Raw genomic sequence first — 13,332 nt, forward strand, 5'->3', positions numbered from 1 at the left:
TTTGGGTGGGGAAAGTTGAATCCAAATTTATGTTTAGTGTTTTAAACAGCCTAAAAACATTTAAAGTAGTGCAGTTTGATGTACAGAACCTTAATTTAAGTTGCTGTTGCATCAAGTTGGAGCTTTCACTGAAAAACAAATGCACTTGTTTACAATAAATCAGAGGCCTCCTTTTCTGTTTCATTAGCTCTTCTTACCCATCTATCAGCATCTTAAAGCATCATTCCTCTGTGTAGCCTACTTGACTCATGCCTTCCTGTGTAAGTAACTTCATTAAGTCTAATCGGTAACAACAAAGTCATTATAAATGGAGATGCAGGAGAAAAGGGATAGGGGACAGTTAAAGAGGACTCTATAACTAAGCATACAGATAGAAATTCAATGAGAATTTTTGTGTCTATTCACTAAAAGTAGTATATTCCTCTCAAGACAGCATGTGTCACAGTACCAGCCAGAGCCTGGAGCCAAGTGCATTGAAGTGCTTACTTCAGTTACAGGAGGAACCTTAAATACTTCCATCAGACATCTATTCATGTATCAGCTATCACTGTAAATAAAGCACTGCCATTTGTGTTCCTGAAAGCCTAAGGCTGCCTTTTGGCAAAGGCTTTAGAACGTGCTGTGACTACTCTGGGTTATTTTAAGCTACAGAGTCCCTCGTAACATTAAATATGCTAAAAGAAAAATGGCAAAGAACATGTAAAGACCTTAAAAAATTTATAAATCTTTTTGTAGTTAGAAGGAGCAAGTTCTTACATCTGTTTTTTTATATGAGCCATGTCAAAAGTTAATGAAATTGATTTATTATGGGAATACTTCTAGTGCACCAGCCTTGGTTTAGAAGTCTGCCACCTCTCTTTGTGAAATTCAATTCATGCAGTACTTAGAATGGAGGATTAAAAACTGCCAACCTTGGAGCTACAGAGTATGTTTTGCATCCTTGGAAGATAGATTAATAAGCCAGTCTTACACAGTTGCTTACTCAATAAATTTATTGCCACTTTTTCCAAAGCTTCATAGAAAATTGTGGAAGTTGTCTTAACTATCAGCTGCACGCTCCTGGGCCCTGAGAAAGCTAGCCTTCTTCTGAGCAACACGATCTTTCTTCTGGGCGAGGGACATCTTGGGACAGTTCCATCTGCAATGTAAGCACATTATAGTATATAGCCAAGGCAGAAATAAGCAGATACATGGTCAACAAAGTTGCAGTGCACCAGAAATGTGATCAGAAGTGCTATGCTAGAGTATCTTCTTACTTCTGTTAACAATTTATTTCCTCATAATGATTTAAGGCCATAGTTGGGGCACTATAAAAAGGCATGGTCAAGACTGAAACCATTTCATTCCTCAAGAGATAAGCCTATATACAGTACCAAGCCATACAGACAGTATCAAGCCAAATACAATAGCTATGTCTTGATTTTTCTTCCAGACCCCTAAAAAACTCAAAATAGCTTACTATTAACAATTTAGTCAGACTGCCTTCACCTGAAGAAAAACAACTTTCCTACTGAAAACACTAAGACCTGAAGCTACACAGCGAGTTCCAGTTACTCAGGCCCCAGGTATGCTCCACTTCATTATTCTTGAATATAGGTGAGAGTTCTTGTGTTTTGGGTTTCTACTGCCAAGTTAACTCCTGACAAAGTTATACAGAAATGTTTGTATCTTAATCTAGTCTAAAACACATGTGAAGTGTGACACAGCAGCACTGTAAATTACATCACTTGTTTTGACATAATTAAAATGTTTTCAACAGAGAAGCCACATTCGTATTAAAGATGATGAGCGTTTTACCTCTTTTTCTTAACTTCTCTCTTGGGTTTCTTTTCATGGACTGGATTATCCCGTATAGCAGCATGGGCTTTTTTATACATTTCTTCCATCTTAAAAACAGTAATTAAAAAAAAAAGTTGAATTTTCCATAGCAGTTCAGTTATATAATCCAAGCTACCCTTTCCCAAACATGCACTAAAAACAGGTTTCATCAGAATACAGCTAGTAGTTTTGTGTGGCTGTCTTTAGAATACTTCATACTGCCACGATCACTGACACAGCATATACTGAATTTCCTACTGTCACTATGATACAATTTAAGTATCTAAAGCCAGATGAAAGTAATTTTATCTTTATCTTAGGGAACCAAGGCCATAGAGTTAACTACAGGCTAATTAAAACTCTCCTAAATACAGGCTATCATCCTGCAGTTGAAATACTATTTTGTCTGAAGTCTACATTTAGTGCCAGTGCCCTATGTTTAAAGTAAAAGGTGGTCTAGAAAGTTGTTCTCATTTATTCCTCAAAAGCTCTGTGTTTAGACAGGTAATCTTACCACTTTTCAGAACCCTTTGTAGTACACATTGCAGAGCTGCTTAGTAAGAGAACAAGCAGAAGTTGTGAGAGCAGCTACTGATTAACAAAACTTGCAAGAACAGTAACAGTCCCTGCATCCTCCCCAAGGATGCAGAAAGATTGCTCTGTCCCAAGGACAAATATGGCTCCATAATGGCACCAAGTTTAAGAATACTTTTGCTGCAGCTAATTAAGGCCACTAGGTCCCAGCTCTGAAAAATTTTCTACATGTATAACGACTAATTGTCTAGCTATTGACATAAATCCTGGACTCACTTCACTGCAGTATAAATGATAAATGTCGTTTAGTAAAACAGATGAAAATGGAATTTACAACACATAGTTATATTTAATAAAGACTAAATTGCTAAAAATTAGCAATTAGGTTAAAAAACCCCAAAGCCCCAGCAACAACCAAAAATCCCACAGTCATAAAGGGGTGAAGCTTTAAGTTTTCCATAGCCTAAAAAAGGGACATGAGAATGTTTGTTTTAAACTTCGAGACTGCTAACTGGGAAACCAACCACAAATATTGCAGGCAGCAAGACAACCAATTTGAAGTAAGTTTAAAACTTGTACAGAACATAAGATTACCAAAATGCTCCTTTCCAAATACTCTAAAACTTATAGTAGTATCAAATAACAACATATATTACACAATTCAGTTTCATGTTATGGTAAAGCTTCTACAATGGAGCTCACTTAGGCTGTTCTGTAGTCACCTGGAGTCTAGAAAAACCTGTGGGGGTCACAAAAATCATAAACCAACTTTGACAGAGAACACATCCTCACAGTAGCAACCACACCCACTGCAGAAATGGCAGTCTGTGGTGCATGCTTAGGAATGAGTGGGCAGCATGGATAGAAATTTCAAGTTAATTACTATAGCAGGCAAAACCAGAAAAAAGGCTCATCTTAGAATGCAGTCCTGTAAGCTTGTACTTATAGGTTGAATGTCAAGCTTCATAGAAAAAAAGGTCTCCCTTTCAGAAGATCTATGATACACTATGGAGCCCTTAAGGAAGGAAGAAGTATTTTCTTTGGGTGGATAACATTCAACATCAATCCCATCATTTAATACATCAAGCTTATTCACATAGCTAAAGAAGTCCCTAAGCAAGACTCAGCATCACCTATCAACTAATGCACAAGAGGCTGACAGATAAATCTTACCCCATCAGGTGTTATGTTATTCTTTATGTACTGGGAGAACTGTTTTTTGTAAGCATCTTCATCCTCCTCCATCAGGTAACGCATATAATCTGCAACATTTTGGCCCATGATATGCTTGCGGTGAACCTCTGCATTGAATTCTTTGCTTTCCGAGTCATAACCAGGGAAGCGTTTGGTACTGTGGGACAGCAGTTACAGTCGGATTAAGACATAGTGCCAAATCTCTACTTCAGAGGCTAGGTTCCACACAGAGGTGGCCACTACATCAGATTCTCATATGGATAAGCAAGGTATGGAACTAGTTAAAAATGAAGGTCAAGGAGTTTTAATTTCATCTTGGCTGCCATCAGTCCCGTCTTGAAACAGTGCAGTACATCATACATACACCATGGACCAACTACAGCATATTCAGTCACTGGGAGTATCATCATGTAGCAGCCAAGTCAGAAACACCAATTACTCAAGAATGCATAGGACAGCATGGGAGAGGGCAGAAAAATACCCAACAGATCTAAGATTTTTCTTTCACTACTAGTAGGAAAAAAAGTCAATAGCAGTACCACAATTAGATAACACTGCTGAAAATCTTGATTCACTCATTTATAACCTACACCAAGAATTGTCAAAACTTGTAAGTGCAGGAGGACTGCTCAGACCTACTCTACTGATAACTGTAGCAAACATCAGCTTTGGACTTGGTATGTGCAATTTTTCACACTGAAATTAGTACACACAATTTGCTCAAGTCTTAAACCAACAGAATACTAAAGGATATTTACTTAAATGCAGTCAATCACTCAGTGATTTTACATAGAAGCAACAAGATGGCTCTTTTCGTTTCTAAAAGTTCAATAGCATCTCTTGATAATTTCAAGACTCCCAGCAGCATTATCAGAATTGCACTTGTGGATTCAAAACCAAGCAATGAACCAACCAAAACACCCCACCCATGAGCATTACCACATCACAACAAAATTATTTCAACATAAACTGACAGTCTAAGTGGACTGTCACACACAGAAAAATCTTGGGTTAATTCTAAAGGATCTGCTCTAAACAGACTAGATTACCTGTGAGGGATGGACAGACCACCATCCACTGCACCCTTCAGAGCACCAAAGACTTTGTTTCCAGTGGTAGTTCTGGCAAGACCCGCATCCAGGTAGCATGTGAAAGCGCCAGGCTTTCCATCCACGCTTTCCACATTGTATTCATCACCAGTCACTTCAACTTGACCTTCGTAGATCTTATCAAGGCCAAATTTATTCAGAAGCTGTGAGAATAAAAGGAAAAAAAGCACTTCTGAAATTCTTTCCACTTACTGAGGAAATGAAAACTCAGCATCACCTTAAACACAAATTCCCAGTAGGATCTTCAAGGTTTTAAAAGATTTCTAACAAAAAAAAAAAAGGTTCAAATGCACCTTAAACTAATTAACTTAAGGCTTACTCATAAGCTTGTACGGAAAGTGGAAGGATACTGTTTACATTGTTTTCAAAGTCTTAAAGGTACATTTCTTACATTTTCATCCTGATTCCCTCCCTCCACCAAACCTCAGTGCCAGGACTTAAAACTGGGCTGCTGGAGTTGAAACCGCATGCTTTACACTGTGATCTGACAGTCACAAAAGGCCATCCAAAGTATGGGGTAAAGAGCAAGTTACTCAGAGAAGCCTGAAGAGCTGGGTATCTACCCTAACAGGCCACTTGAGGACGTAAGCTTTCCTTTTTGTAAGAAAACATGAAAAACAAAGCAGCACCCTCCAGGCAAACTGATGTATACCTACCCTGCGAGCCAGCAGCAGACCTGTACAATACGCTGCTGCGTAATTGGTCAGGCCAACCTTCACACCGTATTTTGGCAGCTCATGGGCATAAGCAGCACAGACAATCATGTCACCTTCAATTCTGGCATAGGCAATCTGGTAACAAAACAAATATTAGTGGTCTCACAGTAACTCTGGACTTGATTATTGTTTGACATCTAATTAAGCTGACAGGAATTCTGTATAGACAAACTGCCAACCTTTGCTTGTGAGCTCAAAGCATAGCCTTTATTTTTTTTTTAAGCCAAGATTTCAAGTATGTATTAGGCCAGAAAAAGCGTACGTCAGCAACTTTTATTTACCTCTCTACATACATCAAGAAGCCAGGAAAGTGCCTACAGAAGCAACTTTTCCAAGAATCATTACGGATGTGGATGGATTTTGTCCTGCTTTCTGCACGCAGCTCATGTAACACAGTATAGAACAAACCTCAGAAAAATGCAAAAAGCATCAGAATTTCTGATAACACTGTTAATAAAATCATTCTGTAGGGTTAGTAATGGATCTGAGACTTCATCATCTCAGGGGTCTCCTCTGAAATGGCAGTATGAGACCAGATGTATTTCTATTCTTCCTTTCATATACCAAACCTGCTTTTGACTCCCACACCTCCTTTCTACATTCTAATATTGTCCTCTCTTAGTAGGATTCCTACATACTGGAAAGACACTGTCAGTCGGATCTAAGCGCCTACCACCACTGATTTTTGAGTTTCAAAGATAAAAATGTCAAGGTCACATAGTTCTGTCTGAATTAACTGTAAAGACAGCACTCTCCACTTTCTCAATAGATAATTATTCTACAAAGAAAGAAACGACAGTTAAACTTTCATAGATTCCTCTTTCTTGAGCTTAACAACATGTATTTGTCATAGAAAAACATGCCTAAGTTTTAAACTTCAGTACTTTTAGTTGAAACATTCAGAAACAAGTGAGTCACAGTGAAGAACTGCACGATACAACACACACCTGTGTACTTAGTAAGCATGAAATAATGCCTACAATTCTTATTTACCAGTCTCCTTTAATCGCATGTGAAAGCCATCATAAGGCACACCTGCATCACATGATCCGCATGACATCACAGGAAAAAACCCTCTCAAAAAGAGAAGGCATATTTAGATACTATGCAGTGCAGGTTTACAAGTCAACTTTGCTGTCTTCAGTCAAGTAAAAAGGCCCTTTTCAAAGCACTTTAAATACAGAGGGAAAAAAACCTAGGTCTTTCCCTGCACTTGCTGCAGCAACATTGAGACAATACAATCTTATTAACAACCTTGCTAAAGAATGCTGACACCAGTAAGACTCACTTTGTATCCTGAATACGGTTTATTACTGAAGTTTTGTCAACACCTGGTGTCCTCAAAGCAGCTATTTTACAATATAGAAACTGCTCAGAGCAAGCCTAAAAAACCTGGCTGCTTGCAACACTTCCTTTCCCTTCATTTCACTGGGAAAGCTGGTAAGTAGCAAGTACCACAGACCTTACCTGGCAAATGATGTCTCTGTTAGTAACACGCACAATCATCCTGTACTTAGGAGTGTTGTACTTGTTTTTGTCTTGAATTACCAAACGTTTGCGAGCATAATAATCAGTTTTTCCCTCTGAAAAACAGTAGTTATGGTGTGGAAAATGTGTGAAATAAGTGGGAATATTTATCAATGACATTTAATTACATGTTACAGAGAATTTGACAATACCTCTCCTTCTCCTGAATTTCACTTGGTATCTCTTGAAGTATGCCTTATTCTTGACAACTTTCACAAACCCCTTGAATAAAAAACATAACTAAATGTTACTAACATAGAACCACTGAACCTGAGACCACTCTATGTGCCATGAATAAAACTGTAGTTGAATCATATGTAAAACAGCAGTTTACTTACATGTCTTGATTGAAAAAAAACAAAAAACACCACCAACATAATAAATAAATAAATAAACCAACACATCAAACCCCACAACTCCTGTCTAAAACACACTCCTCCCTATAACTTCATATAATTCTAGAAGAAAACCAGCAACTCTGTTAACATAACCTCTTCACTGCATGGGCCGAAGTTCTAACCGTGGTCCCTTCCTGTCGCTCTCCCACCGCCAGTTATTTCTCTGGGGAGTTTTGCCCCAAGCCAGGTCCTCCTGTAGCCTCCCGACCCTCGCCCAAGACAACGCGCTTTGCTGACATCGCGAAGGGACAGACATTCGCCGGGATCTACCGACGTTCAGACGCGCAGCCCCGCGGTAGGACTGCCCCTTCGTCCTCCCCGATCCTCGATCGAGACGCCAGCTACCGCAGAGGACGGGGGCCTCTATCAAGCCGCCCGCTCCCACGCCGCCCCGACCGCCCTCTTCCCGCTCCTTGTCACGCGTCTGCGGCCCGGCCTCGACTCTGTTTGCTGCCGCACCGGGCCGGTAGATTAAGGCCCAGGGCGGTAGCACGGTCCAGGTGCAGCTTGTGGGGTCCAGCTGGATCCCCGCTGAGCCGCCCTACTGCACAGCCCTAGTCTTAATGGCAGCCATTGCCACGCTGGAGCCGCCGCAGCCGGCCCCGGGCCCGAGCCAATCTGGCTCCATCCGGACAGTCAGAGCCGCGCAGCGGGCGCAGAACGACAGACAGAGCTCCCCGCCGCCACGCGGGTCACATAGGGCCCGGTACTGACCATCGTGCCAGGTACTGTCCGGTCTAGGCCTAGGCCGGGGCCCGCTCCGCACAACGACTGCGCTCCGCAGCAGGGGGGAAAAGGCCGCGCCCACTGCGCAGGCGCAGCTCCTAGCCGGGCCGGCGAGGCGGAGCGCTGCCATCCAGCCTGTTCCGGGCACCCGCTCTGCTGCTCCCTGTCGGCCTGGCGGAGCACGCACCGGACCGCGGCCGTGGCACGGGTTGGGCCGCCAAGACGGCCGTGTCAGTCACACCGGGATGGGCTTCAGCAGTCGGTTGTCACAGTCCGAACAGATCAGAGAAACAATTCCAGAGAAGAGAGGAAGAGGAGAGTGTATAAGGACTTCGAGACACTTGAACGTGTGCAGAGAAGGGCAACGAGGCTGGTGAGAGGCCTTGAGCACAAGCCCTATGAGGAGAGGCTGAGGGAGCTGGGATTGTTTAGCTTGGAGAAGAGGAGGCTCAGGGGTGACTTCATTGCCCTCTACAACTACCTGAAAGGTGGTTGTAGCCAGGAAGGGGTTGGTGTCTTCTCCCAGGCAACCAGCACCAGAACAAGGGGACACAGTCTCAAGCTGCGCCAGGGGAGGTTTAGACTTGAGGTGAGGAGAAAGTTCTTCACTGAGCGAGTCGTTCGTCATTGGAATGGGCTGCCCAGGGAGGTGGTGGAGTCACCATCCCTGGAGGTGTTCAAGAGGGGATTGGACGTGGCACTTGGTGCCATGGTCTAGCCATGAGGTCTGTGGTGACAGGTTGGACTCGATGATCCTTGGGGTCTCTTCCAACCTTAGTGATACTGTGATACTGTGAGAAAGACAGCACTTCTTTCTGATGTGTTTGTGTAGTTATTCTCATTTACTTTACTGAAAAAGAGCTCAGTGACATGTTAATTGTTATACACAGACCAATATTTGTAAAAAGTTACAAATTTGGTATAAATAACCACAAGGGGATGAAAGAAATAACAAATCTTTCCTACATAGAGCAAATACCAGCATGGATCCTACCAGGTAGGTACCTGTTAGTTTCAGAAGTAATTTAACTAAGTGAGTTTTACAATTTTCAGAATTCTACATGCTTTTCACATTGTTGCATAAAATAACTCTTTGGGAGCACATTGTCTTAGCTACTGTCTAGCATGCTCCTCAAATGTCTCTGCTGGCAACTGCTGGACAATTACTTTCATAAGAAATGCCTCACAGTCAATGGTATCATAAGCAAGACTCCATTAGTCTTGCTAAGTAAGAAAAAGGCAAAATCAAGTTTCTTGTTCTTCTCTGCAAGAAGATTCTTTGTTCCCAAAATAGCTCACTGTCAAGAAAATCAGCCTGTTATCTGTCACATTCCACAGAATCACAGAATGTTAGAGGTTAGAAGAGACGTCCAGAGATCACTGAGTCCAATTCCCCTGCCAAAGCAGGAGCACCTAGGGCAGGCTGCACAGGAATGCATCCAGACAGGTTTTGAAAGGAGACTCCACAACCTCTCTGGGCAGCCTGTTCCAGTGCTCCATCATCCTCAGCAAAGAAGTGTCTCCTCATTTTGAGGTGGAACGTCCTGTGTTCTAACTTGCACCTGTTGTTCCTATTATGGGGCACCAACAACAGGAGACTGTCACCCTCTTCTTGATACCCACACCTCAGATATTTGTAGACATTGGTAAGATCCCTCTCAGCCTTCTCTTCTCAAGGTTAAACAGCCCCAGGTCTCCCAGTCCTTCTTCATAGGAGAGATGATCAAGTCCTGCAATCACCCTTATAGCTCTCTGTTGAACTCTCCAGCAGATCCCTGTCTCTCTTGAATTGGGGAACCCAAAATCAGACGCAGTATTCCAGGTATGGTCTCACCAGGGCAGAGCAGAAAGGGAAGGAGAACCTCCCTAGACCTGCTGGACACACTTTTCTTAGTGCAGCCCAGGATGCCACTGGCCCTCTTGGCACATTGCTGTCCCATGGAGAACTTGCCACACACTAGGACTTGAAGGTCTTTCTCCATGGAGCTGCTTTCCAGCAGGATGACTCCTAGTCTGTACTCGTGCTTGGTATTATTCCTCCCCCAGATGCAGGATTCTGCACCTGTCCTTGAATCTCTTGAGGTTTGCCTTTGTCCAGCTCTGCAGCCTGTCCAGAACTCATTGCATGGCAGCACAGCCTTCCAGCACGTCAGCCCACGCCTACAGTTTTGCATCGTCAGTGAATTTTCTGAGGGTACACTCAGTCCCCTCATATAGGTAACTGATGAAGACACTGAATAAAACCGGACCCACTATTGATCTCTGGGGAATTCCACTGGCCACAGGCTTCCAACATGCTTCCAACATACTTTCTTACTCATTGTCACCCTGCAAAACAAGAAGGCTCCAGCTGAAGTTATTAGCCCCACCCCTGAATCACTTCAAAATTCAAGGCAAATTTCTGCTTTAATTTTCAGCTTGTAGAAAGGGTGACCACTATTCATAGAGGTTCTGAACTTACTGAGGCAAAAGCTAGTATTTTCAAAGTTTGAATAAAGTACTTTCCACTTATTGATAGAGAAAAAAAGTGTATTTGTGATTTCTGCTCTGATGCTATTTTCTGGTTTATGGTATATTGTGTGTAGTGTTTTTATTTAGGTGTATTCTGGAGAGCAGTGTCTTGAAGTTGAAAAAAGTCTCTTGGGCTGATGAAACCAGTAGCTTGGCAGCATTTACTGGGAGTAGAGACCCTTGCTGTCTGCCTGCAGATGACCCAAGGCAATAAGGCTGTTGTCTGTCACTGCACTGACCTATGTGGTCACTATCAGCATTTGCATTTTTTCTACTAACGTTTACTACAGTAGCAAAGAAAATAATAATGGAGATCTATAACCTATAGCTGCTCACTTGTTTTTTTAAGAGTGTATTCTTCGCATACTTTGCTATAGGATAGTGTGTGGAGTATTGTATGTAGTCTGTTAGTGTTGGGTTTTGTGGGTGTTTTTTTAAGCTTTGATTAGAATCCTTACAAACAAAAACGTCAGTATGATTTTGTCTAGGAGTCTGTTATTCATTGTATTATGGACAATGGCAAATGGGCTCATTATTTGACGGGGAGCTGCTCCGAGAAGAGTCTCTGAACTCTTGGTGTCAGCTAATCGGCCTCTGGCCGGAAAGTCTCTAACAGATGCTTGTAGGGAAGGGCCCATCTAGCCTGAGGCTGTTTAGTGCTCCCAGAGAACGATTTCCAACGTGATGGAAATCGCTAGGCAGACACCCTGTCTAACCCAAAAAGCCAGCTCTTAATGGGGCGGATGTTGCACACCCTGGCTTGTGTCGAGGCGATGCGGCAGCTTCTTTGCTCTGCCATTGCTGCGAAGTGCTAGGGCAACAGCGGGAGTGTCGGGAAGGCATGTAGGGTTCGCAGAGACGCTGCAGCTCAAGGTGCACTGGGGACTTGAATTATGGCTGTAGCTTTTTTGCCGTTAGTGATAACGTAACGGGAGGACCTGCAGGCCGGGAGCACGTAAAGCCGCCTGCGCGGTTTTAAGGGCCATTTATCAGAACCAAGCCCGGAACTCATCGTGGGCCGGGAGAGCCTTGGCAGCACCCGAGTGTAGCGCTCGCACTTTCTTCGAGGCAGGTCGTGGCCCTGGCTGCCTGAGACGCCCCCGTCTCTGCTGCTGCGCCCTTCCCAGGCTGGCGGGTCTCCGAACGGCGAAGCGCGGGGCTGCCCCTTGCGGCGGCGTCTGCGCACCGAGTGCGCGTGCGCGCGGCGCGGCCAGGGACGTGGCCCGGCTGCCGGGGCCGGCGGAGCGCGGGGAGCCACCGGGGACGGGGGGCGGCTCTGCGGAGGACGGTGGCGGGCCAGCGCGGGGACGCCGATGCTCGCACCTCCCTGCCGCGGGCAACGCTTCCAAGGTGAGGCGCGGCCGCGCCCGCGCTCCTGCTTGCTGGTTGTGGTGCGCGGCAGGGCCTAGGTGGGGCGCAGCGACCCTAGCCGTGCCGTCCCGTCCACCTCCCGTCGGGCTGTGGGCCGGGCCGGGCAGTGGTGGGGCGTCGCCGCTCCGCGGGCACCGCTAGTCGCCCACAGCCGGCCCCGCGTCCCGGAGCTCTCTTGCTGCCGGTGGGCGGTGGAGCGGGCGTCGTCGTGCTGCAGTTAGGCAAGGGAAAGCTCCCTCCCCTCCGGCGACCCGGGATGGGGCTGACATGAGGCCGCGGTGCGCGGCCCTGGCGCCGGCCCGGGGGCTGTGGGGCCGGCATGCCTCAATCCCTCCGTGCCTTAAGCTGTGGCGGCGGCTCAGCTGCCGCGGGAACGCAAGCGGGCAGTTGGCAGCTCCGTGATGGAAAGGCCCTGTGGCCCCCGCCGTGGATGGTCGCGGGGAGGGGCTCTCGCACTCGGCCCGGGGAAGACTTCAGCGGGTCCGTCTGCAGAGGGCGATTTCGTCCTTGGTTTGATGGATGCAGCGTTAGACCAGGAACCTACGGGCCTGTCGTTCCTGAGAGAGATAGTGTTCAAATGCTGCTTCGGAGATCTCGTTTGCTATCACCTCCTGCCGCATCTGCATGAACGCGATTATATAATACGGGTAGAAAGTCGATGCTAATGTTCTGGCTACTTGTTATGTATTGCAGCCTTAACTTCTAGTGTAATTTTTCTGTAGTACCGTGTAATTCCTGCTGATTTTCAGCCTTTATAACCAGTGCAGTTCTTTTGCAAACGCGGAGCTAGCATACCATTTTGAATTTTCATCAGGGGCTAGGATTAGCACTGACTGTATCAATACATAGTCTTTCATGTCATCCAGGGACAATTTTATTTTTTTCCCAAAGATCATAAATAAAAGACCTAGAAAGGAGGCAGATTCATACAGAGAAGATCTGACAACATTCAGTATGTTTTACTTATCTCCAGAAGTATTTGTCCAAAAATACAGACTTATTTATTTATTTTTAATGGTAACTGGATCTTGTTTGTTTTTCTGGTAGATAATATTAAAAAGTGCTTATATAAATGTGTCTATTTCTCTTACCTTCTTTCATTGTGTAGTTTCTGCTTTGATTGTGATTACACAGTTCTGTATTTACATTTATAAAGATTTAAGGCTTATTTTGAAACACATAGCTATGAATTCTTTTGTAGACAAGGATTAGGAGAGGAAATTGAGATGCCCAGTGAAAAAGAGGGATGTCATCCAGAGGAAAGCACTCAGTATTATGAATCAGCATTGCCTGAATTTGATAATCTAGGGTGAGAACAGCTGTAGTTATTGTCACCAAATGTCCCCCGAGCCCAGCAGTACCTCGAAGAGAAACAGATGTTTGAAGACGAAAGCTTCAACAGAACAGCCCTACTTCTTCCCACTTTCT

General features: G+C 44.5%; 2 protein-coding genes and 1 non-coding gene across 7 annotated transcripts in view; 1 reads left to right on the forward strand and 2 right to left on the reverse strand.

Moving 5' to 3' along the window:
- Positions 1 to 974: 974 nt before the first annotated feature.
- RPL5 (ribosomal protein L5) lies at positions 975 to 8,112 on the reverse strand. Its single transcript, XM_009909870.2, has 8 exons — positions 8,011 to 8,112; positions 7,051 to 7,120; positions 6,839 to 6,954; positions 5,312 to 5,446; positions 4,596 to 4,798; positions 3,526 to 3,703; positions 1,798 to 1,886; positions 975 to 1,138 (listed from the first exon to the last, which is right to left on the reverse strand). Exons 1-8 carry the CDS (start codon positions 8,011 to 8,013, stop codon positions 1,039 to 1,041), a joined length of 894 nt encoding a protein of 297 aa, XP_009908172.1. The 5' UTR covers positions 8,014 to 8,112; the 3' UTR covers positions 975 to 1,038.
- On the reverse strand, positions 3,865 to 3,961 carry LOC128897585 (small nucleolar RNA SNORD21). Its single transcript, XR_008462472.1, has one exon. It is a non-coding gene; the product is annotated as a small nucleolar RNA SNORD21 (small nucleolar RNA).
- Positions 8,113 to 11,739: 3,627 nt separating the features above from the next.
- EVI5 (ecotropic viral integration site 5) overlaps positions 11,740 to 13,332 on the forward strand; it is a 75,095-nt gene continuing 73,502 nt past the window's right edge. For 4 of the 5 annotated variants that reach the window (XM_054165053.1, XM_054165055.1, XM_054165056.1 and 1 more), the window contains exon 1: positions 11,782 to 11,883. The gene's annotated coding sequence lies outside the window, so the exon portion shown is untranslated. Of the gene's footprint in view, positions 11,884 to 13,332 lie in introns of all 5 variants that reach the window. The other variant, XM_054165058.1, reaches the window with a different exon arrangement.

Source organism: Dryobates pubescens, chromosome 11, assembly GCF_014839835.1.
Source record: "Dryobates pubescens isolate bDryPub1 chromosome 11, bDryPub1.pri, whole genome shotgun sequence".
NCBI classification, from domain to species: Eukaryota; Metazoa; Chordata; class Aves; order Piciformes; family Picidae; genus Dryobates; species Dryobates pubescens.

Bases quoted from the DNA above. Each gene is read 5' to 3' on its own strand.
- RPL5 (XM_009909870.2), bottom strand. The intron at 3,704-4,595 runs GTAATCTAGTCT...GCTGTCCCACAG, and splicing joins GGTCTGTCCATCCCTCACAG to TACCAAACGCTTCCCTGGTT. The intron at 1,139-1,797 runs GTAAAACGCTCA...CTTACATTGCAG, and splicing joins AGAGAAGTTAAGAAAAAGAG to ATGGAACTGTCCCAAGATGT.